At 42.9% G+C, this 26,886-nt stretch overlaps 1 protein-coding gene across 2 annotated transcripts; it reads left to right on the forward strand.

Moving 5' to 3' along the window:
• The first annotated feature begins 860 nt into the window (after positions 1-860).
• Positions 861-26,886, forward strand: flcn (folliculin). Of its 2 annotated transcripts, none has more exons than XM_039741224.1 (14): positions 861-1,063; positions 6,419-6,470; positions 7,461-7,556; positions 8,707-9,011; positions 9,101-9,247; positions 9,324-9,545; positions 12,189-12,355; positions 12,437-12,528; positions 16,097-16,287; positions 22,414-22,527; positions 22,608-22,731; positions 24,927-25,052; positions 25,932-26,034; positions 26,158-26,886. In XM_039741224.1, the coding sequence occupies exons 4-14, from the start codon at positions 8,712-8,714 to the stop codon at positions 26,345-26,347; spliced, it is 1,776 nt and encodes a 591-aa protein (XP_039597158.1). In that variant the 5' UTR covers positions 861-1,063; positions 6,419-6,470; positions 7,461-7,556; positions 8,707-8,711; the 3' UTR covers positions 26,348-26,886. The 2 variants fall into 2 exon arrangements, with proteins under 2 accessions (XP_039597158.1, XP_039597157.1); XM_039741223.1 differs by having other exon boundaries at positions 876-1,063; positions 7,461-7,560.

Raw genomic sequence — 26,886 nt, forward strand, 5'->3', positions numbered from 1 at the left:
TTTATTTCACGTTGCGTGTGGTGTCACTGAAATCAATAGATGAACAAAAAAATAATGAAATGAATGCGTAAAGAAATAAGCGACGTAGTACATACACTCCGTGACACATTTTAAGTATTTGTGCTCACATACCGTTTTGTTATTATTTCTTTATTGTCACGTTACGCAGTACATTTTTAAAAGCATTTAATTTTGTGTCCACACTTTGTCCATCCAGTTTCTGATACAATGTTACAGTTATTTTTGTATACAATTCAGGTAGTCTTGTTGTCATAAAATCACAGTTTAAAAAGAAAATGCATTTGGCTGGGACGTTCAATTTTTTTAAGGGAGGGTAAAACAGATCCAGATCAATTATTAACAAGTGACTGTAATCTTTCATGTTTAAGAGCACCCAAAACCAATATCTCTTAGCCCACTCTTCAAAAGATGGTCCCGCACATGATGAGGACGACTTATCCAGTCCCTGAATTTCACGGTCGATTCGGGGAAAATTTCAATCCAATAAAATGGCACCAGATTTACGGTGCTAATGAAAGCGTAATAAATGTAGCGACTTCAAACGAGGGATGTTTAAACCAACCAACGCCCCGTTAAACTCTTTCTTAAAATATACAGTAATACATCACTCCTAATTATTACTATGTAATGGTTTAATCCGTTAAACATTTATACGGGAACAATCCACTGAGGTCAAAAAGTGGGGGAGTGTCTTTCAAATTACTTTGTAATGTCATCACATTCTTACACTCGAAAGGAAATTCAAATTTTTTATACATTGTCACAAAAAGAAAAAGGCAATTCACTCGCGCTCTTTAATAATATTCTATATGCTTTTAAATAAGTTGCCATATAAGAGGAAAAAGACGTTGTCATATCCAAGTCATGTGCCACAGCTCTTAACACGTGACGGAGCTTGTGACCTCCATGGACGAATAGCCACGAAAGAAAACAGAAGATGTGCCTCGGAGGAGCAGTGCGGTAAGATCAGAGCTCCTCTGCAAGAGTTTCCAAGTCTGTATCTGAGGGAAGCTGAATAATCCTCGTGGAGAGCTGACAGCCGGTGAGTAGCAGTCGCTTTATCCGTTTGCTGTTATTTGTCCAACTGCTGAATGCGCCTTCTGTCCGCTGCAGACCAGCGATTCCGTTACGCATCCAGGGCTGGTCACACGATTGGTGTCAAGTGGGACGTTTCGGTGTCAGCACTGTGGAATTCAGTTCGATTTAACCCGAGTGCAGGCGCAGATTTGACTGGAGAATCAGCACGTGTTCTTAGGGCAGTTACGTTAGGAGAGGGCCCGTGAATACTGAAATCGGTAAGGAAAGCGAACTGAAGGTCTGATGATCAGTCCGACATACAGTATTGTGCTTGTCCGCTCATGACCGCCTTGACTCCGGCGATGGAGCGAGTTGGAAGGACAGACGAGAACGGTAGCAGTAGTGTGACGTGTAAAGAGTACAGTGAAATCATGGAAACGCTCCTGCCTGTCACCTGACCGCCACCATATTGACACTGACTTGTATTATCTGTGGGGTTACTGCTGTCACATTCAAAGCGAACAGTGAAATGTATTCAATGTATAAGGCGCCGACGGTCATCTCAGCTGTCTGTTTTAGCTAAGCTTCACGTTTATAGAAAATAATTTTTTTACCTTATTTGGATGGGAGGTAAATTATAATAACATCCCGTCTGTCTGATTATTTGAATGTGGGTCTGATCAGCATGATATATAGCCGTACCGTCCATTCAGATTACAGATAGTGGACCCCCCGACGGCAGGTAAAGACTGGCCAAGCATTCGAAGTGAGTATTCACAGCACATCACTTTTTCCACATTTTGTTATGTCACAGCCTTATTCCAAAATGGCTTAAATTCATTTTTTTCCTCAGAATTCTACACACAACACCCCATAATGACAACGTGAAAAAAAGTTTACTTGAGATTTTTGCAAATTTATTAAAAATAAAAAAACTGAAAAAAAATCCCATGTACATAAGTATTCACAGCCTTTGCTCAATACTTTGTCGATGCACCTTTGGCAGCAATTCCAGCCTCAAGTCATTTTTGAATATGATGGCACAAGCTTGGCACACCTATCCTTGGCCAGTGTCGCCCATTCCTCTTTGCAGCACCTCTCAAGCTCCATCAGGCTGGATGGGAAGCGTCGGTGCACAGCCATTTTAAGATCTCTCCAGAGATGTTCAATCGGATTCAAGTCTGGGCCACTCAAGGACATTCACAGAGTTGCCCTGAAGCCACTCCTTTGATATCTTGGCTGTGTGCTTAGGGTTGTTGTCCTGCTGAAAGATGAACCCATTGCGGCACTTCTTGTGTGATTTTTGGGCTTTACAATAATGTACTGTATTTTACAATATGCATTGTTGCCCAACTCCTGTGCCTCTTCCTTGAGATGAATATTAAGAGACAGTAACGGCACATAACTTTATAAATTTAAAAATAGAATTATAAATATCTAATAAATTTAAATCATATTCATTAATAAATAGTACTACTAACTAAATAGATGAGTTAGCAGTAGGGCATCACGGAATTGCAGGCACTTTGGGCAGAAGCCCGCCTCGGGGCGTTCCTTGCCTCTGCTTAGCTAGCGAGCGAGAGAACTACTTAACGGATTTAAGATGGGTATTTTGATATAATTTGCTGGAACATTCCGGTCGATTTTGCGACTTCTCTCATTGCTCTAAGTATCATAGTTCGCTTGCAGTAACGATTTATTCACGCTAATCCGAGAGACACTCAACAGGCCGAGGGGAGGGGAAAGCGTGGCGTCAGGAGCGGGCAGCCGGGCAGAGCCCTCCTCACTGTCTCTGTTTAACTTCTACGCGGGTTGATGCCACGGGAGACGGCTAGTCATTCATAGTATCACAGTTGAGCTGCCAGTGTGAGAGTCGTGCCTGTCAATGCCACTTCTACATCAACACAGTGAAATTTGTACTTGTGTGTCAAATGATCGTGCAACACGTCACACGAAGAAACAGGAATGTATGAAAATGCATCATTTCATTTTAAATAACAGAAAGACAAATCGGCTTTCCTGCTGGTATCCTAACCTCTGTTTTTTTTTTTTACAGCCGCTGTCGACACCGGACTTTTACTCGTTTTCTTAAAATGTTTAACTTTGTGAAGTACACGTCCAGTGGCTTTGGTTTTTTTATTTAGTGATTTCCACCCAGTAATAATAAAAAAATGTAAAAATCTCAAGGGGAAAGATAGATTATGTTTGGCGAGAGGGTGTCACCTGGGGGCAGAGGTTCCTGCCTGAAGCAGTGGCACTAATAAATAATTAATAGCAGCAATAAATAACAGAATGCAAATTGAGTATTCCTAGTTTTAATCCTCTTCTGCTGTACGTTTACCATTCGTTTGCTCAGAGGTTGATACGCTTGCAGCTTCCTGATCAGCTCTTCTTTTCTCCACCCTAGCGGCCCGCTGCTTCTCTTCTTCCGTCGGCCATCTTTTTGTGTTGAAACTGATGAAGTCAGTGTTTGTGTTCCAATTACTTCGTACATTTTTCTTTCATTTTTTACTTAAGCTGGCACTTAAGTTTTCAATCTGCCTCAAGAATGATTTAAGATATGAAGAGGTAGGGAAAGTGACGGCGAAGATGGTAGGGAATGAGAACGGCACCCATATGCATGTGCCACCCTGCTGCCCGCTGCTGAGATTAGATTCTACAATAAAATAAAAATTAAAAGAGTAATGAAAATCATCCCAAGAAAGCGGATGGTAGATGTCAAGTAGTATTTGTGTACCAAATTTCAGGTCAATCGGTCGAACGGTTTGCGAGCTACAGGTGATTTAAAATCCTGGACAGACAAACGAACAGCTCCGGCAGCGTATTATAGAAGATACTCGATCCACAATTGAATTTTACGACAACTGAATTACAAGAATAACATACCAGCAAAAATGTAATGCAAATTTTTAACTAAATCACATATTTTTAAGTTGTTATAATAAATCGCTCCTCGGAAACCCTGTTATCTGTTTTGCATTTTGTAAGTTAAATTTTTTAAAGTGATGGGAATTGCAAGAATGTGTTTGCTTTGGAGCTGGTGGGATTGTCTGATTGTCCATTTTAAATCTTAGTTTTTTTGTTTTTTTTATTACAATCCATACAAAGCAATCAAGTTTTTACAAAAAGAAAAATTGAATTAAGAACAGATCGATCCTCACTCCTCTTAAATCTTAGTTTTAAATCTTGAAACGGCGCATAACGAGTTTTACACAACAACAGCAATAATTTCTTTTTTTGGTTGAGCCTGTGGTCTGACCGGGTCCCTCTAGCCACCCAAACCCGACACAAGCCGACTGCAGGCACAGGTTTCACACACACAGCACGCATTTACTTAAGTGGGCAAGGAAGCGCTTCTCTCCCGCTCCCCTTGGCAACACAGACACAAAGCAGCTCAGTACTTTTCTTCTTTCTCTTTCTTTGTCTCGTTCCTCTTCTTCACCTCCACTCCTTCTCTGGCGAGCTTCATCTTTCTCCCTCCCGACTCTGGATCCTGGAGTAACGGCAGCTGGCCCCTTTTAAGCTGCACCCGGGAGCACTCCAGGTGGCCCAATAGCATGTCCCAGAAGTTCACCCTGGTGGGGCGGAAGCCCAATGCCCAGGGCTCACAGTCTCTATGCCTTTCTTTCCTGGCCGCCTCCAGTCCTCTCTCCAGCTCTGTCTTGCTTCCTCCCGACATCCACCAATGACTGGAGGGAGGCGGCCCCTTTTATGGTAACCCGTATGGGCTCCAGCTGCTTCCCGGCAATTAGTCCTGGCCACACCCCAGTGTGGTGGAAGTGCCGGCTGCGCACCCGGAAGCCGTCCGGGTGTCCCTTGTTGTCTTCACCTCCGGCACTTCCTGGTGTGGCGGAAGTGCCGGGCTCCCGGGATATTCAGGCACTGGGGCGCCGCCTGGCGGTGGCCACGGGTCCCTACAGGGCTGGGCTTCCAAGCCCTGTACCCGAGGCCCCCAACATAACCAGGACGCATGCCCCCTCACGGTCTGGAGGAGGCACAAGCCCTCCTCTGGTCCTCCTGGGAGCTCGGCCGGGGACCACAGCCATCTGCCATGAGCCCAAAGTCACACAAGAAGTGCCACAGTGGACCGTATTGGGCCCTGTTTTTGACAGCCCCTCTGCCTTGACTCCATAAGAAGACCAGAAAAAACCCCTCCAAATAAAAAATATGCCCTTTGTAGGGGGAAGAAAATGGAAGAAATCTTTGGTAAAGGCAATTCAAAGAGAGAGAGAGAGAGAGAGAGACCCCCTTTCTAGGAAGTTGAGGAGTGTAATGGGTGTCAAACAAAAAAATGGGGTAAATACAACACCTAAAACAGAGCACAAGTGATCCTCTTCACAGATGCAAGATACCCAATCTGTCATGGCCACTTCGGGAGTACAATAGTTAATAGTATCAGCAAGAGTGAAAGGGAAGGAAGGCCTACAGGACAGAAGTGAGGCCAGCTGTGTTATATGGGCTGGAGACGGTGGCACAGGAGACAGAGCTGGAGGTGGCACAGTTAAAGATGCTGAGATTTGTATTGGGTGGGACGAGGATGGACAGGATTAGAAATGAGGACATTAGAGGGTCCGCTCAGGTGGGACGGTTGGGAGATAAAGTCAGAGAGGCGAGATTGCGTTGGTTTGGACATGTGCAGAGGAGAGATGCTGGGTATATTGGGAGAAGGGTGTTAAGGATAGAGCTTCCAGGGAAGATGAAAAGAGAAAGGCCTAAGAGGAGGTTTATGGATGTGGTGAGTGAGGATATACTGGGGGTGACAGAACAAGATGAGGAGGACAGGAAGAGATGGAAGAAGATGGTCTGCTGTGGCAACCCCTAACGGGAGCAGCTGAAAGAAGAAGTACCATAGTAATAGTACAAACTACAAAGTATAGTGCAAGAAAGGATTATAACACTCGCAACATGGATGATATGTCAACATTTATGGACAGCGGTTGCCCCAGTGTTTTTCCAGTCCTTAGTCTCTAGTACAGTTATCTTATATTAATAATAAAGTTATCACACTTAATTTTAAATCCTGTATTACTAGTTGTGTGTCCTCATCGACAACCATTTAATCCAGTTTGCTTCAAGACTGCATCCTGCTCTACTTCTACAGCCCACTAAGATTCAATGTGTGTGGACCACTGGGCTGGTGGTTGAGGTTGCCAAGTGCTAATTTTCCATATTAACATCAAAGAAGGCCATTGTAGGTAGTAGACCAGCTCTTGTGGACCTTTTCTGTGTGTCGGTTGACAACTGCATACACCGCTAAAACATGAAGGTATACCGTGCATTACTGCATGTCTTCCTGATCTGTAATGTACGTGTTGCAATGAAAACCTGAAGTGAATAAAATAATATTATTGAAAACATTTTTTCTTTTTTTTCTGTCCAGTTTCTAACTTGAACAGGAGCCTGACGCAGATGAACCCTGGTACACCTGTAAGGTGAGTGTAAAGAACTTACATAACATGTCTGCTGATCATTCTGAGCATACCCACTGCAGCGAGACCACACAGCCCTTGTGCGTGGCATTCTGATACCTTAAAGCAGGGGTGGGCAATGTCGGTCCTGGAGGGCCGCAGTGGCTGCAGGTTTTTGTTTCTTAATGAGAAGTCAATTATTGCTGATGAAGCTCTTATTGCTTAAGTGACATTTTGATGCTTCATTTTGGTGGTCTCATTTGCTAAGCTTCCCCACCCTTAATTGCTTATTTCAGACTTAAACAGCTGCATTCACTGTTCTAATGGCTCCTTATTAGTAATAAGATATCAACGACAAAGTAGCCAGCAGCAGTTCTCCATCTAGCTAGTTTTGATTTACACCTGTGTGTGTTCATCATGCTCTGTTTGATTTATTAAAACCCTTAATAGAAAATCAGTTTTAGGCTTCAAATCATTTTGATGATATCCTTGGAAAGGGAAAAAAAATCTACGATATAAGAACCATACCTCACACTGTCCCAGTGTGGTGCTGAGGTGTCACCCGCTGCTCACCAGGTGGTTCGTTTTCCGGTGGGTGCGGCAGCGCCCAGTGTATGCCCCCAACCTCACTCCTCTGTTTGTATTGAGTCCTTGCTGATTAGTCAATGTATTAAGGGTGACTCATCACATCAGTGATGGGGTCCTAACCACAGAAAAAAAGAGGAGAGAGTGGGGTGTAGATATCTTACTTAGTGCTCCCATGAAATCGTAAATGGGCCTGCTCATCGGTCTGTACACCATAAATTTGTGACCTGGTCTCTGTGAGTGGCTCACCAGTCTGCTGATCAGCTTATGTTTGGTGTGTGGAGTCAACAGGAGTTTTGGAAAACGACCTGCTCGGTTGTGTGTCATGACGTCGGCTGTCCTTCTACTCGTCAACCAGTGTGTAACTCGAACTGGGAGTGTTAAAATGCTGAATTGCTAACGTGTTTTCTTCGCTGGTCTTGCCAACAGGTGAACAGCATGCGGAGGCATACAAAGTGTGTCTGTGTTGTTTTACCATTCCACCGCTGGCTGAACTAAGCTCAAGTGCTGCTAGACGTTTTCCAAGTAGGTAAGTAGGTTGGAATGTCTCTCTCTACAGGGCATTGCTGAATAACTTTTTTTTTCTTTTTTCTTGCCCCACATATACCCTTGTATATATGAGGTTTGCCTACTAGGTGTTGTAACATAATTTTTTATTTGATAGAAAATTATCATATAATTGTTTGAGCATACTTATAGGATACTTGCACTGGACAGCAAAGTGTGTGCTTCCTGAACGCTTCCAGGTGTATCTTATGAATTTTATTTTCCAAATTTCCTTTCATGCACCTTTTTATTGCAATTGCCTATCTTTCTGATTTGTTGTCATAATACAGTGGAACCTCGGAACACGTACAAATCGGGTTATGACCAAAAAGTTCGAAAAACTTTTGCATCTGTTCACAACCACACACCCGGGGGACGAACAAGCCAGTTTCCCTTCCGGTTCGCTTTCGCCGGTAATTTCCACACGTGTTCAGTCTCTCCCTGTGCATCGAGCGAGCGAGAGAGAGAGAGAGCTGGCTGCGTGAGGCCGATTCGACAGTTAAAGAATGCACCGGGCTTGTTTTTAAAGAGACTGATTCGAGCATTGTTTTAACCTCATTGTATTTAATGAAGACTTTTTTCTATTGGATTTTAACCTCAACTTCACTTCTGTTTACAGCGATCGGTTCGTAGCATGCAATGTTGCTTTTCTTGGTTGTATTTAATTACAGATTTTTCAAATGTTCATGTTTTTCCCTGTGCTTAAAGTGAGGTACCAGCATCAGCTTCTCGGTCCCCAGCTGATGGTGGTGCTGAACTTGTTTGTGTAGCTGATATGCCTACAGCAGCGTTCGCCTAGGAGGACCACCACTTATGATGACAAGAGGTACAAACCATATTGCATCACACTGCGACTGCTGTGCAAAGACAGAGAGATAGCCGGCCCGCTGTGCATTCCTGCTGGCCATCGAGCTGCCAGAGATGCCAAACGGGTGCCAACGGCAGCCACAGCATGTAGCAACAGATGTTTTATCATGATTTATGTGTGATGCCAGTACATTGTGTGCTTTTCAGAAAACTGAGTTTTTTGGAAAAAAATATTCAGTCCTCAAAGAGTTAATGAACTACTGTGTTACAGAAAGTGAGAAATGTTGATTGTCCAATAGTGGATGTTGGCTCTTCTCTTTAGGTCTGATGAATGCCCTTGTGGCTCTCTGCCACTTCTGTGAACTGCATGGTCCACGGACCCTTTTCTGCACCGAAGCTCTCCATTCCCCAACCCCGCTTGAAGCTGGAGGCCTCGGGTCTGGATCTGGACTGTCCTGTCAAGATGGTTCTTCTCCACCCAGTCGGGGCTCCAACCCACTTCCACAGGGGGAAGGTGAAGGGGAAAGTGAAGGTATCACCATAACGGCATGTGCCAGAGACCCCAATCTCAGCCAGCAGAACTCAGCAGCAGGAAGCCCAGCTCCTCAAAGAGCTGATATGTGTGAGGCAAGTGCCCTTTTTCCCCCCAATTTCAGTATTTCATACAGTTTACATGGACATTTTAATGAAACATTTGTTTTCTGCCTTCCTCATAGGGATGCCGATCACTTCCTGCTGGTCACCCTGGTTTCATCAGCCATGACAGAGAGACATCTATCAAATACGTTAGCCACCAGCATCCTCAGCATCCCCAGCTGTTCAGTATTGTCCGACAGGCCTGTGTGCGAAGCCTAAGCTGTGAAGTGTGTAACCTTGTATGTCTGTTTCATGTCTACCAGGTCATTCAGGCCTGCTCTTAATGATTCACTTTCTCCCTAGGTATGCCCAGGTCGAGAAGGCCCGATTTTCTTTGGAGATGAGCAGCACGGGTTTGTCTTCAGCCACACCTTCTTCATTAAGGACAGCCGGGCACGGGGATTTCAACGCTGGTATAGCCTGGTTCTTGTTACCATGGATCGCATTTACCTCATCAATTCATGGCCTTTCCTGTTGGGCAGGGTCAAGACAATAATTGAAGGGCTACAGAGCAAAGCTCTCAAGGTGAAATATGCTTGGGGATCAGAGGGGATGGGGCTAATTCCATGACTGGTCCGGAGAGCACATTGTTGTGATCAAGGATGGACAAAAAGTAAATTATTAACATTGAGTTGTGTAAAGGAATGGTCAGTCAGGAATGGAAATGGAGGCAGGTAGGAACAGCTACACGACAGGGTTGGAACAGTACAAGGTCCTGAAGGAAAAAGTTAATAGGTCCTGAAAATAACATCACGTTAAGGCAAAGGTAGGTTTGCTTCCTGCTATCGTAGACCATGTATTGTTAACAGGTCCCCTTGAAGTAATAATTGTAAGGGCTCAGTCATATATGCAGGTCAGTAGGGAACACTGAGTGGAAGGTTGAAAGTAAACCAAATCATTAGGTGGTAAGAAGGGAGTCCTCTGCATTGTAAGTGGAAGTGGAGAGTTAATTGGCTCCTTAAATGACAGATAAAACTCAGGGTTTGAGGAAAGCCTGGCACTGCAGGAGAGGGCTCTGAGAAGGTCAGTGTAGCTTATTAAATAGACACCTGAAAATGCTCCAGTAAGTCGCCCAGACATGAAATATTAAACTGCCTCTTATGCACTTTTTCATTGAACTTGGAATTAGCAGAAGTGCTGGACAAACATTCAAGTGGCTATAGAAAGAGAAGGTGTAGGTCTAGGTGAGGGATACGAGATGTGAGAGGAAGGAGAGTTGAGTCGTAATATGTAATCATGTGGTAGTGGACCAGGTACCCCATGGGTAGATAGCAAGGCCTGGTGGGGCTGTAGGTGGTTGTTGTTGTTTTACCTTTGTGTTTTTCTTCCATTCTATTTCCCTACATTGTATTTATACAATAAAATTTCCTTTTCACTTTCTCATATACAAAGTTATAGGGAAAGTATTGTATTCATCCAAAAATTAAATCTCGAGATCTTGATGAATCTCAACGTTTTAAACTTCCCTGAGTCTGATTTACTTTCTTGTAGGGAAAGTATTGTATTAATCCAAAAATTTGATTAAAATCTCAACGTTTTAGACTGCCCCGAGTCTGGAAATACCATTTTTGGAATTATGTCTGTGTGTCTGTCTGTGTGTGTAAACACGATAACTTGAGTACGCTTTCACTTAGCTCAACCAAATTTTGCATACAAGTATTAGGTACAAAACGTAAATTTCTATCAACTTCTGAGCTATTTCCGCTAACCGGAAATTGTACTTTTTGCTTTCTCATATACGAAGTATAGAGAAAGTATTGTAATCGTCCAGAAGTTCAATGTCAAGATTTTGACGAATCTCAGCGTTTTAGACCTCCCTGACTTTCTCGTATACGAGGTATAAGGAAAGTATTGTAATTGTCCAAAAATTCCATTTCGAGGTTTTCATGAATCTCGACGTTTTAGACCTCCCTGAATTCAAAAATACCATTTTTGAAATTGTTTGTGTGTCTGTCTTTCTGTGCGGATATGTGTGTATGTAAACACAATAACTTGAGTACGTTTTCACTTTGGTCAACCAAATTTTACAAACAAGTATTTGGTACAAAATGTAAATTTATGAGCTATTTCCACTAACCGGAAGTGGTACTTTTTTACTCATGCAACTGCAGAGTCCGATTTATTCAACTTTACTTTTATAATAATTCTTCAATATATTATTAGTTTGATTTGATTGGTTGTTGATGGTTCTTTAATGTAAATAATATACAGTGGTACTTCGGTATGCATCCTTAATCCATTCCAGATCCTTTGACTTATACCAAACAGGACGTATACCAAACAAATGTTTCCCATAAGGAATAAAGGTAAAATGATTAATCCGTTCCTGTAAAAAAAAATCCTATTGTTATTGGCATATTATACATCGATGGGGTTATATAAAATAATTTAAATACTGCTTAATACTAAACTACATAAATACAAAAGCAATCAGATGAAATAAATGAAAATGTAACCTCAATTTACTTTTTAATAACATCTTTGTTTTTCCACAATCACAGATACCGTCGTTCTCGGCATACGGCATGCAGCAGCCAAGTCCCGGATACACATGCCACCTTCATACTTTTCAACTATCAATTCAAATTTACGCGAAAAAACACAAAATCACGTGAAAATTCACATAAGAGTTATAGTGCGAGTTGTTCACTGAATGGTAGCAGCTGGCGTACTGACGCTCGTGGGCAGTCATGGCTTTGTCTCGAGAGAGGTAAACAAGGGTATCGCGCGGTGTTCTAGCACACGAGTCGTATTCCAAACAAAGGTCGTATACTAAGCAAAATTTTTCGCGTCCAAACAAGACGTATACCAAGTTGGACTTATTCCAAAGCGGACGTATACCAAGGTACTATTGTAAAAATATAATCATTGTCTTTACTCCTCAAGTATCCATCCTCATATCCGAGTATACAAGAAAGTCGAGGGGAGAGCACTAATGATTTTTGTTGTGTATTTTGTTTAGTAATATAAATAACAGCTATAGACGGAGAGGTCTAATGTAGTGTGAATTGTGTAGCCTGTGATTTCCTGCCTATATTAACAAAACTAGACTATAGCCATTTATCTTTTCAAGTATTATGAAATTAGGAAGCAAGCAGGTCATCTCTGTCAGCTAAGAAATGACCCCAGAAGGCAGATCCTAAAATGCTGGTACTTTTCCCATTGCAGGTCTTTGAGAGTGAGCAGTTTGGCTGTCCTCAGCGTTCACAGAGGATTAACACCGCTTTCACTCCTGGAGCATTTCCACATCAGCGCAGTGGCAATGCGGCTCGAAGCCTGACCTCACTAACGAAGGAGAGTGCCCTCTGGGCCCACCTGCACATCTCCTTTTCCTGGTGAGGTTCTCTGCCTTACTGGTTGATCCTTTTCTGCCAGCTAACCTTAAATAATTCCACCTTCTCTTTAATGTATCCCAGGTTGCTGAAGGCCTGTGGTAGTCGTCTGACAGAGAAGCTTCTTGAGGGGGCACCTACCGAGGACACCCTTGTGATGATGGAGAGACAAGCCGGTATGTCCAGCTCCCATTGTTGATTTATGAGTCAATGTTCATTAATAGTTTGACCACTTGGGGGGTCCTCGGCAAGCCAAGACTGTGGGCTTCCTGGTAAGTTCGTAACCTCCTTGTTTTTAACCCAGAATGTGATTCTGGTTCGGAATTCAGTGTTATGGTTACGACTCACTTTATAATGTTAAGCCTGAATAACTCTCGGGACAGTATTCTACTGCTGTCAAGTGGATGAAATAACATCACGCCGCAAAAAATCATGAATATTTCTGTGCATTCCACCACGTAATAGTAACTCATCCGTACTCTTGAGTGATGTGGAACCTTCAACCAATAACGCAATGGCATGCAAGCAAAAAGCCTATTTCCCATTTATAGGTGACTCCAGTTTAAAGGTGTCTGTAGGTCTTGATCATCTGGACTATTTTCGACTGTAAGTTGGTGATCGTCTGGTGGAGAAAAGAGTTTTCCAAACTAATCACTATGTCGAGCAGTGTCTGAGAAATCAAAGCAAACCATTCACTTTTCCCAATTGTAGGCAGCACGTCACTGCAGACCACACGTGGGTGTTATTATTAGTGTCCTGATACTGCAGGATGTAGTGGGTAAGCCAGTCCAGAGATGGCGCTGATTCACGAACCAGCTGTTGGTAGACACCGATTTTCGGCAAAGTTATGACTTAGTGTCTTTTTTCACTCATTATGAAATACAGTGGAATCTCGGGTCACGAACGTCTCTGAACACGTACAAATCAGGTTACGACCAAAAAGTTAGCCAAACTTTTGCATCTGTTCACGACCACACATTCGGTATACGAACAAGTCAGTTTCCCTTCTGGTTCGTACGCACCAATGATTTCCGCACGTGTTCAGTCTCACCCTGTACAGAGAGAGAGAAGGGGGATTGGCCGTGTAAGGCAGGTAAAGAATGCACTGGGCTTGTTTTTAAAGAGACTGATTCAAGCATTGTTTTAACCTTGTATTTAATGAAGACATTTTTCTATTGCATTTTAACCTCCACTTCACTTCTGTTTACAGCGATCGGTTCATAGCGTGCATTGTTGCAATGTTACTTTTCTTGGTGGTTTATTAAATTACGGATTTTTCAAATGTTCATTTTTTTCCCCTGTGCTTAAAACTCATTAAAAAAAGGTGTTTACAGCGAGCGGTTCGTAAGGCTATAGCGTGAATTCTTACAATGTTACTTTTCTCTGTTCAAGGTTTCCTCAATGTTATTCAATGTTTTTACATTTAGTTTACTATTATGCTGTGCATTCTATGGTATAATTAACTATTTATGTGCTTAAAAATCTTTAAAAAAAATATATATTTACATACAGTTCATACGATCTGCAACGGATTAATTGTAATTACATACAATCCTATGGGGGAAATTACTTTGGGTCACGACCAAATCAGGTTACGACCAGAGTTTTGGAACGAATTACGGTCGTGACCTGAGGTTCCACTGTACTTGCATTTCACTAATAATGACGACTGTGATAAAGCCAATCATCAATTATCCTACACTGAAACTGCATAAACTATAGAAAAATATATCAAGTGATCATCAAAAACATGCAGAAGGTGTTTGTTCCCAGTCGTGATATACTAAGTATTGGAAAAAAAGTCTCCTGGGTTACCAAGAAAGGCTGTCGGTCGTGGATATGACTCGGTATCAAGTTTTGCTCGCTGTGCGACGCAAGCTCTGGGTACATCTGAAAGTTGATGCTTTACACACCACTAAGTCGGATGGCAAGTACAGTCCATATGGCTTCATCACATCATTTATGCTGTCACTTGCAGACCATTTTCTTGACCGAGATTACTGTACAGCAATGTAGCGTTTCTGTACCTCGCCTGAACTGCAAGAGGTTGTACTTCAGATAAAAACTGATGCATATGGCCTTGTGTGACCAAACCACTATGATATGACTGGTGACTCTGATTGCATGCAAGCTATTGGATGGTGCAGTAGGTGCATGGCAGAAAGGCAAATGATTGCAGTCAAGTGGAAAGTAGTTCAGAAAAGACGTCTGCCTCCTAACAACTGTTCACAATGCAGCAACTGTCAATGATTGTGTCAGGGGAAATATGGAAGTCACTAAGCCTGGAACTGTAGTAGGCTGCAGTCACACAGTGGGCCTTGTCAGTTGTTCAGATCAGGCTCAGGCGCTGATGCAAGCAGCAGATAAAATTTTCAAAAATATCTTTAAAAATCTGCCCTAACAGTGCCTACTTGCAATGGGGACTGTTTCAAAGTACATCACACGAAGCATGTGTACCAAGCAGTCGACACTAGACGTACCTTTCCTGCTTGTGATCGTGTTGACATTTTGGTATATTCATGTTTCTGTGATGCATAATAACGTTTGTTTGGTTGCTGAAAAAATGTGATGCTTTTGGCTCAGTTTTCCACGGGAGAATTTCATTCTAAGGAGGTTAATAGCAGCCATGCTGGTGACCTTTTGTTAACTGCTTATGCTCAGATTTTCAGTAGTAGTATCAATTCAGGTAATCCCCACAGACGCATCAGTCTTCTGCTCTCCGGCAGAAGACTTTCTTCAGGATAGAAGTATAACAAATTATACTTCATTCTGTTCTGTTCTGTTCTGTTCCATCTTCATGTTCTTCGAAGGTAGAGTTTCCTTTGCTTGTTCTGTAGCAGTGAGCACACATCAAAACATCCATCCATCCATTATCCAACCTGTTATATCCTAACTACAGGGTCATGGGGGTCTGCTGGAGCAAATCCCAGCCAACACAGGGCGCAAGACAGGAAACAAACCCCGGGCAGGGCGCCAGCCCACCGCAGGGCACACACACCAAGCACACACCAAAGACAATTTAGGATCGCCAGTGCACCTAACCTGCATGTCTTTGGACTGGAGGAAACCCACGTAGACATGGGGAGAACATGCAAACTCCACGTAGGGAGGACCCGGTAAGCAAACCCACTGTGCCACCGTGCTGCCCCACATCAAAACAATATCTTAATAATTTGAATTTCATAGTCCACATTATACTAGGGTCTGCTCCATAACTATGCATACAGGGTTAGTGTGAGGGTCGCTGTGTGTTGTGTTGGACAGTAAAGGTAAAGCACACATTTCCCAGTTTGGCCCACACCCCATTTTGAGTCCACTGTAAGTCCAACACTTAAACCCCCCAATGCTTCATTTATAGATCTGTCCAAAAAGCAATGATACTATACTTGTATTACACCTTGCGGGGTGGTTTATTGTGCTTAGGCACGGGGTGAGCGGCGTCAGTCCCGGAGGGCCACAATGGCTGCAGTTTTTTGTGTAAGAGTGTTAAGATATGGTAGATGTATGGCAGTATTACTTTACTTAAGAATGAATTAACTACTTGACTAGCCACAGAGAAAATCATTAATCTTAACTGCCTAATTTTAAGATATTTTCGTTACCAGAACACAATCATTAGTAAGGTTTCAGGGCAAAGGTTAGAAAGTAACCCCAAACTTACTCTCTGTCTAGTAGACGCAGAAGTAAGAAATCAGAGTTATTTCTTCATTCTTCTTACGCTATGTTCTAATGGATGCCCCACAGAACAAGAGGAGGAACGGATTGGCTGGGAAGGCGCTGAAGGTGACAGCCCTCAAACTGCAGAGTGCCAGTCAGAGAATGTGAGGGAGAAGAACTGGCCATCAGTCCCTACCCATCTTCCAGAGTGGAGTGACTCCAGCCGACGAGAAGAATACAGGGGTTCAAAGTACAAGTCTCTGCGACATATGAGACAGGTAGGTGGCGGTGGGTTTAGGTAGCGTAATAAGAAGGGACAAGAGACATGGCAAGGTTTGGGGAAGCCACCCGTATAATTCTTTATAGTTTTGGTCAAGTTTACAAGACCGAGTCCAAAACAGAACTGAATTCCAGTGAAAAGGTGTGAGGCTTTATAGGAAGTCTGGGGAAAGTGATGTCGTCCTCGGGCTCAGGACCGGAAGTGATGTCGTCCTTGGAGACAAAACCGGAAGTGATGTCGTCCTTGGAGACAAGACCGGAAGTGGGCTGTCCCGAGTGGAGGTGGTGGCTCCTGGTAGGATTTCCCAGGAAAGGTCTGCAGGGAACTTAGAAAGAGCGTTAGTGCACCCCGCCACCCCCTGGGCAGATGTGTGACAGTAGGCAGGATGTGTCTTTAAATGTCTTCATATTCAGAAATAAAGTAGTGAACCTTTTAAACCTTTTTTTCATATAAATGATTGTCACAATCTGGGATTTTGACCAGTTTTTCTAGGATTTTGTATTTGAAAATGGAACATTAATTTTCAAAGTGCTGCCTAAACAAAAAAAAAAAAAGATTATTATAAGCTGTTAAAAAATATATTCCAACAACCTGAACTGTTTGTAAATATTGTAAGTTTAGTACTTCACTGAAACTCCTCTCAGAGCTTTACAGAAAGTGGTCTTATTTGGATAAGTCTCTGATAATCTGATGAAGCTCGAGCTGTTCCAGGTTATTTGGTGGGCACCAGTAGGTCTCGCCACAGACGTTTGGTGGGGTTAAGGTCCGTATTCTAACTGGCAAACTTCAAGCACATCTGTTTTTATCACTTTAAACCAGCAGATTGTTGATCTGTCGGTGTGCTTTGGGTCATCATCCTGTTGAAAGCCAACTTCCTTTCCCAGTTTAAGGTTATTGGTAGAGGGGGACAGGTTTTCCTCCTGGACCCTCCTGTATTATGCTGCTTTTATTTCAATCAGTGCCAATCAGATTTACTGTCCCTGCTGCTTGAAAGCCCCCACACACAACCTTAATGCTGTTGCTACCACACTTTATAATGGGGCTGGTGTAACGCGGCTGATGTGTCGTAGTAGATTTACACCACATATAATGTTAGTTTTTTAAAGCAAAATGACTCCCTTTAGTTTCTGACACATATTTGCAGTATCTTTCAAGCGTCAGTTTGCAAATTCTACAGGCAAGGATGTTTTTCTAACCAGAGCAATTTTGTCTTTCCACTCTCTAATAATGGTCGGTTTTGTAAAATGCCTTGGAGACTGATAAGCCATTGCACATCTTCACCAATCATGGTAGCCTCGCTGACCGGTGCCATTCTTGTTTGGCATCTACGTTGAAAGAGAGAGACGGTCTAACCTTGGCAGTGTCATATTTGTTTCATCGTTGACTGGCAGCAAGGAAACAGTTACCAGCAGGAAGAAATGTTGGGGTACCACCCTGGTAACCCTGTTTAACCTCCTTATCGTTAGATCCGAGCGTCACTCAGGCTGTAAAAACCGTGCTAAAAGCGTTAGTCCTGAGCGTCACTCGGGCAACTGAATAGACGTGTCTCACGTAAGCATTAGATCTGAGGATTACTCGGGCTATAAAAGTGCCAACAGCGTTCGTGCCAAGCGTTGCTCAGGAAACTGTATAGGTGTGTCTTGTGTAAGCGACAGGCCCGAGTGTTGCCCAGGCAACCGTGCAGACACGCCTTCTCCTAGCCTCGTAAGAAATGTTTTTAGGCAGCCCAGGTGATGTCCGCTCTTGACAGTGAAACGATTAGAGATGATGAAGTGAATTTGTCTTCAGGCAGTGAAATTGAAGCCAACAGTGAAATCGAAAAACTGATTCTGATGAATCTGAAAGTGACGCGCATATCCAATCGCACATGTGTATTGTGAGCTGATTAGTCTGAAAAGAAAATCTGCAAGGAATCAGGGTGCTATTATCCCGACTATGACGTTGGATTGTGTATTTCACAATGCTTCAAGATATACCACATTTTGACAGTATATGCGGTTTTAGCATTAATATTATTATTATTATACTTTCTACATATTCTGACTTTGTACTTTTAATGTTTTGTACGTAGAAAGATGAGATTTAGTAAATATTTCATTTTTCAAGCCAAAAAAATGCAACACTTTTAACGTTTTTTTTTTTCATTCAAGAAAAAATGTAACACTGAGGAGGCACTGAGGAGCACATTTGGCCGATTTTGTATCCACATCTTTTCAGTTGTGCATTATGCGCCTAATTTACTTTTATTTACGTTACAGTAAATAAAAGTAAATTAGGCGCATAATGCACAACTGAAAAGATGTGGATACAAAATCGGCCAAATGTGCTTTCAACTCTTTCTTCTCGCTCGGGTTTTGTAGCGCTTGATGAACTCGGGACCTGGTCAGCAATCAGGCGTCACCTTCCTGGGTCACTGCAGTGTGTGGCGGAATGACCAGAAGGGGCGGGGCTTGGTCCAGACGTCCTAGCCGGGTGGAAGTGACCACACTGGGAGTCTTCTGTAGGCTGTTGAAAAAGGAGACGATACCGTTAGCGACAACACCCCCTCTACTACCCCGGAATGGTAGTACTTGTCTCAGTTGAGCTTGTTAGGGGACCCCAGAACACCCAAGCACAACACCACTTACATAATGTCAGCTGCACTGAGCTCAGAGGTTATGTTGAGATGGACAGGTGTGCACAGAGGTGTATCCTAGAATCTGCTGTTAGTCTGTCCTGCAAACGCAAAACTTTTTAAGCAGGTTATGTCACTACTTGTAAAGTAAATGAGAGAGCGAGAGAAGTGGCTAATGTAGCAAAAACTAGAAAGGTTTGATCGGCTACATATCTGGATTTTCTCAAATAAGACAAGTCTTTGGCTTGTGAAAGAGATTGATTAGGAGTAGTGATGGAAAATAAGCGGAGGTCATCAGGGCATGCGGACAGACGACAGGAAATGTGTGAGAAGAGCCGTACGCGGTGATCAAGATAACCAGTTATTGTATTTAGTGCCCTTTCCAGAGTAGAGGATCTCCTCAGACATAAGAATCTGCGTATTTCCTCATTTTATAATTCAGGGATGTCCTGTGACACTTTCATCACCGATGTGAACATAGTAATTGAAACCATGGGTGGTGTAAAAGAGGGGCTTCAGAGACCTCTGGAAATGCGCTAATTCGCAGGGTTTAGCTAACGGAAAGCCGAGTGCAGGAGTCACGGTCAGATGACTGGAAGGGGGTGAATGAGAAAAAGAAATCCTGAGTAATCATACAGTACATGCAGAGGAACTGCAGATGTACGGAATATGTTGTCCATATGAACTTAAGAAGAAAATGAGCCCCCTCATCCCGATTGAAAGGTACATTTTGGCAGACGTTTAAACAGAAACTGCTTTTATGAGGTCAGACCTTCTCATTATGTCCTTTGATTAAAATGAACATCTCCTTGTTTGACTGTGGACTTTGAGCAAGCTTATGTTTAGTACAGTTGGTCACATTTTGACTTGAAAGAATCGGGTACAGAACAGAAAAAGAAGAGTTGGGGCCGGTGTATACTTCACTCTCAGAATGTGTACGCGCACGCATCATGGCTGCTACTCGTTCCCAGTATGCTTTTGACGTGTTCTATGTATATGTCCTCAGAAATGAACGTGACGCGTGTGCAAGTTTCAGTACCAGCAAAAATATGGGTGGCATGTATGTGCAGATTTTGGTGCGTGACGTCCGCATCATTGTTTGTTATCAACATGTGACGGCAGACTTGTAGCTCCAACAGGATCAATCTGTGTGCTTCAATGTGGTGAAGCAAATCATGAAACTTAAATGCTGACATGCAGATGTCTTCATGCTGCTTTTCTTCATCCATTTTTCACATAGGGCTATACAAGACTTGCATAGTTCCAATCGTAGTGATGAGATACATTTAAAGGCATCACATACTGTCTCCACATTCTGTCACTGTTGCCATCTTTTTTTTTTTTTGGTACCTTTGCAACAGCATCCGAATGCAAATGATTTTTATTTTTAACATCTTTCTTCCCTCAACTCACAACACAATGAAACTGGATGTTTTGTTCTCACTGTGATGATTTCTCGTGCCGCCACCTGCCGTAATCTTCCAGATTTACTAACAGTACACAAGCAAGTATAGACAGCACATTGCTTGCATGGCAGCAGCATCCTCAAGCTGATGCGTCTCTTAGCGTTAAGTATATCCCCGGCCTTCTCCCCATATTCTGAAAAAAAAAAAAAAAAGATCTAAATCCGTTAAGTAGTTCTCTCGTTCGCCAACTAAGCGGAGTTAAGGTTACACCCGGAGGCAGACGTGTGAGTGAGGAGGGCCCCGCCCCCCCTTCCTGCAGCCTGATGAGTCTCTCTCAGATTCATGCTATTCATGCTAATAAATCCAATGGAATGTTCAAGCAAATTATAAAAACATTTAACCATTAGTCCCAAACTAAATCCAAACCTACATGTTTAGTACTTCTCTCGTGAAATTACTGCGGACAGACATACAAACGGGTCTAAAAGCTATAAAAATTTAAAGCCATTTCTAAATCTTTGGGACTTGGACCACGAAATTTTAAAAGCAGAGGCCGAGGTTCTTGGGCCAAGAGTAACTTACAATTCCAAATTTCAAGTACCAAGTCCTCATAGTTTGGGAGATTTCATGATGAGTGAGTCAGTGGTAGTTGGCTTTTTTATATAGATATATATAGATTAGTCCCTGTGGGGAATTGTCTTTTCGCATGAACTTTGGGGGTCAGAGCACAGAATCAACCATTGTAATTTTCAGGTTAAAGGCCTTGCTCAAGGGCCCAACAAAGTAGATGCTCTTCTGGTTGGGTGGAAGAGGCTGAACTCGAGGCAGGGCAGAAGTGATGTCAGGCTTGTTCAGGCTGGAGTTCTGCCACTCGAGAATCGGAAACAGAAACCGTAAGAATAAACGTCACACCCTTATAGAATTCGTATTAGAAGACTCGCTAATCTTGTGTGTTTAAAACGTCCGCCTTTTATGTTCTTGAAAACTATCTCATGGAGGTTTTAATTTTAAATATTTATATGTGTTACAGATCAATGCTTTATGTACATAGTTAAAGTATATATTTTAAACAGATTTTATTATTGTTAGTGTTTTTTTTTATGGTCACCAAATAATAAGCCTACAGAATTTCATTTTGTTAATAAAACATGCACAGGTGTCACCTGTTGTCTGTATAAATACCAAGGATGATAATTTCATAGAATTTAAAAATTCTACACGGCTAGTATTGTAGGAGCTTAGTATTTAAAAAAAATGTAAAGGTGTGACCTGTAAGGGATTTGCAGCACCCCAGACCTCAGCCACAAGCACAGTAACACAAGTCCTGGGTTCAAATAAAAGGTTTATTACAATAAATTACGTCTACAAAGGCTTCTTTGTAATAATCCACAATTCTCTTCTTCCATCCTCCACTCCTCCCAGGCGAGCTATGTTTGTCTTCCACCAGACTCCCAGCTCTCCTGGATAATGCAGAGTGGCACCTTTTAAACCGGACCCAAGAGAACTTCTGGTGCCAGGGCATAGCCTGTTGGAAGCACTTTCAGGTCAAGTGGAAGTCCCTGAAAGTAGGGGTTATGAATCCCCATGGAGCCCAACAGGGCTGCTCTACAAAACTGCAGTTCCCAGCATGCCCTGCGGGTGTCCGTATGGGTACCAAGGCGCAGAGATTCTGCATCTAGCATATTGGGGGAGACTGTGGCCATGTCCAGTTGTCTCCCCTTGTCTTTCCATTTTATTGGTCTCTCGTCCTGGTAAAAAAAAATTTCTCTATCCCAGCTGGGATGCTAAGACATTCTTCATATTGTTGGCATCTTCTGCCAGCCTCCTGACAAAGACCGGAATTGTTCTGTCTTTTCTTCATACTTGCCTCCTGGCCAGGTAGTGGACCAGTACCCATTCCAGAAGGGATGCCAGCCCATAGGTCCTGTCCTTCACAAAGGATAAATATTAAAATTGGAATTGTCCCATTCTAGTAACAGGAAATGTTAAATATATTGGCCCTGAAAAAAACCTCATGTGAGTATCCCTAATATAAATTAAAATTTGTTTGGTATTTGTTTTTTTTTTTTAAATAAACTGCTTTTATTCCCCCGAATTTGTACAGGTCTTGGGAGCTTCTGATTTTAGGACCTTAGCCTGGCATGTCCTAATGGGAAACCAGATGATATGGAGGGGATCAGACCCTCATCTGATCCAATCTGCTTTTGATGTACTTAAGGTGAGCAACCGTTAACTTTCATAAACATGGTGAAGTCAATTTATCCCAAGAAGTCACTCTTTGTTGTCCCATCCTACCAGGCTTTGCTGCCCGTAGGCTGTGTACGCTGCATTTCCTACAGCAATCAGTATGAGGAGGCTTACCGGTGTAACTTCTTGGGACTGAGCCCTTCTGTGACCGTCCCAGCACATGTGGCAAATTCAGGTGAGCTGTACAGATAACACATGTAGGCTTCTTCTACGCAAGAGTTGCTAGAATATTTGGCACTAAAAAAGTTAAAGAACATTTAAAAAAAATTACAGATAAGGAGATCAGTAAAAACTCCTTAACAAGTGTAACATGATGACCAGCGAGATTATAGTATGTGCCAAAAATGAACAGAAATAAAAATAACAGAAATAAAGAAGATCTATTACTGTCATTCTCTAACCCTGGGCAGGGCACATTTGGCCCAGGTTCTACCTTCAAAGTAGATTAGTCCACGTGTGCCTAATACATTATTGATTAGACCAGGGCACGACTGGGCCATTGTAGAGCATTCAATTTTTTGTTTGATTTTATATGTTTCCTCAATGCAAGTTACATTCTTCATATGTTTTGAGGTGTTAACCTTCTAGGGTTGAATACCCATTGGCCATGTTGTAGATGAATACATATGATAGGAACTTGGGTGGAAACTGATTCAAGTCCATCCACTTGTTGTTTATGTGAACCCCCAGGGTACGTGTAGCTCTGCGCCACTTCCTTGTCCTCCCCTGAATGGTGACTGGTCTCAGATGCTTCTTGTCACGCCAGATGTTCACCACCAGCTCTTTTGTCTTACTGATACTAAGTTACACCACAAGACTAAATCCTTCACAACCTTCATGTACTCTTGACTCCTCTCCATTATTAATGCAGCCTGGGATGGAGAGTGGTGGCAGTTTACTAGAAGTCTATTGTGTGAAATGTAAATGGGAAGGGAGGCTGGACAGTTCCCTGTGATGCTCCAGTGTTAAAACACCACCAGTCCCTGAGCCTCACGAAGTACCAGGGAGTCCATAATCCTGGAGATTTGGGGGGCATAGCCTCAAGTTTTACTCCCCTCCATTCAATGAGGCAGAATGGTGTTAAATACACTGGAGAAGTCACAGAATGTGAGCCTGAGCCTAACTGCGATGCTAACTTTATCCAAATGGGTGAAGGCGCTGTGGAGCATGTAGATTAGAGCTTCCTCCACACCTATATTGTATGTGCTTGATGGGCAAACTGCAGAGGATCAGGATGTACTGAAACCAGGGGGGTTTAGGACTAGCTTCTCAAAGGTCTTCATGATGTATGAAGTGAGGGCGACTGGTCTGAAGTACTTGGTGTCAATGGAATGCCCTTTTCTTTGGCACTGGGACTACATGGGATGATAAGCCCTGACAGTCAAGTATCTCGGTATGGGACATCCTCATAGCACAATAGGTTGTATGTTCTGTGAACAGAAACTCTACATGTAGGCCATGAATTTGAATCCTAGAAGATAAGCAGCTTGTTTGGGTTTGTTGTCTGAGCTCCATTTCCTAATCCGCCTACTGCAGTGAATCAGGTGAAAATTGTATTATTATTGTTATTATTATTGTTAGAGAGGTGAAGAAAAGAGTGCAGGCAGGGTGGAGTGATTTGTGACAGACGGGTATCAGCAAGAGTGACAGTGAAGGTCTACAGGACGGTAGTGAGACCAGCTGTGTTATATGGGTTGGAGACGGTGGCACAGGAGACAGAGCTGAAGGAGGCAAAGTTAAAGATGGTAAGATTTGCATTGGCTGTGACGAGGATGGACAGGATTAGAAATGAGGACATTAGAGGGTCAGCTCAGGTTGGATGGTTGGGAGACAAAGTCAGAGAGGAGAGATTGTGTTGGTTTGGACATGTGAAGAGGAGAGATGCTGGGTATATTGGGAGAAGCTGCTAGGTAAAAGGAGAAGAGGTTAATGGATGTAGTGAGAGAGGACATGTAGGTGATGGGGGTGACAGAACTAGATGACGAGGACAGGAAGATATGGAAGAAGATGATCCACTGTGGCGACCTCTAACGGGAGCAGCCGAAAGAAGAAGATGATGATGACTGTAAGAGTCAATCTTAGAAAGTTCATGTTAATGGTCAATTCACTTAAGTGTTTACTTAATTTGAATAGATTGTATTTTTCACGTAGTAATTGTCCAGTGGTTGCATATTAAAAGTACTTTGGAAGCCCTCCATAGATGTTGCTACTATTAGTATCATTTTTGTTATTACTATTATTGCAGATTGCACTTTTTTTAATCGCTTCACCCTTAGATACACAGTTTAATGTAAAGTCAGTACATTTAAAACAGAAGTGGACGTGCACCCTGCAAGAAGCTGACAATTGTGCTGTTTGTCCTGTCCACAGAATTCAGTGTCCTTGTGGATGTTCACCCCAGAACTCGCATGATGGTCCTGCCTGCCACTGACGAGGAGCTCCTATCCCAGTATGAGTTCACCGTGACCAGTGGCAGCCCACTGCTTACTGACAAAGGTAGGGAAAAGTAGCCAAATGGGTGTGATGGAGTGATAGCAGTGTTGGTGGCGCTTCCTTTTGCCACAGATAGAAATGGAATTTAGATAGAATTCATAGATATTTCATGTTTACGTTTCACATAATCCAAGTCGGTTAAGTTATCAATGGGACAACAAATAAAACTGGGCAATCCGCTGTGGCGACTTCTAACGGGAGCAGCCGAAAGAAGATGATGATGATTGTAAGAGTCAGTCTTAGAAAGTTCATGTTAATGGTAAATTCACTTAAGGGTTTACTTAATTTGAATAGATTGTATTTTTCACGTAGTAAAAGGTTCGCTTCCCGGGTCCTCCCTGCGTGGAGTTTGCATGTTCTCCCCGTGTCTGCGTGGGTTTCCTCCCACAATCCAAAGACATGCAGGTTAGGTGGATTGGCGATTCTAAATTGGCCCTAGTGTGTGCTTGGTGTGTGGGTGTGTTTGTGTGTGTCCTGTGGTGGGTTGACACCCTGCCCATGATTGGTTCCTGCCTTGTGCCCTGTGTTGGCTGGGATTGGCTCCAGCAGACCCCCGTGACCCTGTATTCGGATTCAGCGGGTTGGAAAATGGATGGATGGATGGATAATTGTCCAGTGGTTGCATATTAAAAGTATTTTGGAAGCCCTCCATAGATGTTGCTACTATTAGTATAATTTTTGTTATTACTATTGTCACAGATTGCACTTTTTTTTTTTACTACACCCTGTCTTATGACAGACGCCTGTATGAATAACCTGCCTTTAGAGCAAAAAGGCTTTTAACCCTTCGTAGCTTGCAACTAGTTTTTTTTTTTTCTTTCCTTCACACTTTCTATGTCCCACCTGCCTGTTGCCTGATTTATTCTGCTATTCTCCTGCTAGGCCCAACACTACTGAACAAGCTGGAAGTGGCTTTATCCAATGAGAACCTCTCGGTTCAGGTGGTAGACCACTGTCTCCTATGCCTGAAGGAGGAGTGGATGAAGTGAGTGAAGCTCTTGACACTTTTTAGTCTGATGTCAGCTGTTCTCTTATTATTTGGACAGGGGGGTCTCGCGTGAGAGCACCGCATAACCAATTAACGTGTTTCTGTCGTGTTCGTCCACAGCAAAGTGAAGGTCTTGTTCAAATTCACAAAAGTGGACAGTCGGCCAAAGGAGGACACCCAGAAGTTGCTTGGCATTCTGGGAGCTGCCGACGAGGACAACATTCAGCTTTTAAAATTCTGGATGACGGGGCTGAGCAAAACCTACAAGTCCCACCTGATGACGGCGGTACGGAGCCCACAGCCCATCTGATCTGAGAAGGGACGAGCTGCAAAAATCTAAACTCGCGGCACAGGGCTTAAAAGGTTGGGATTTTCAGTTCAGCTGCAGTGTCCGTGTCGATGGGACCTTAGGAGCTTGCAGGTCTAGTGTTTAATTCCTCACACTTTTAGGTAGTTGATTGATTTTTCTTTTCCTTTTAAAGCTGAACCTTTGCTAAAACCCTCAAGGTTATTTATTTCCCATGAAATGGTTCTTTGGCAGGCCCTTGCACCTCTTGTATTATAGACGAGTTGTAAAAATATACCAAATAATTCAGACGCACACAAAGACGCCTGAGAACTAAAGCATGACTTTGTGTCCCCCGTGTTTGTGTCCCCGTCTTCATTTGCTACCTTAACTTGGCCAGATTTCCCTAACAGCGTCTGTCTTTTCAGCTCCTCTTTTTCATCGTCGGCCTTCTTTGCAATAAGCCACACGCGTCACACTTGCATGCTGATCGAGTCTTGTACATGTTGCTGTATATACTGTATATATTGTTGCCATTAATAAAATTATTTTACACAAGCGTT

This window comes from Polypterus senegalus, chromosome 18 (genome assembly GCF_016835505.1).
Source record: "Polypterus senegalus isolate Bchr_013 chromosome 18, ASM1683550v1, whole genome shotgun sequence".
Classification (NCBI taxonomy): Eukaryota; Metazoa; Chordata; class Cladistia; order Polypteriformes; family Polypteridae; genus Polypterus; species Polypterus senegalus.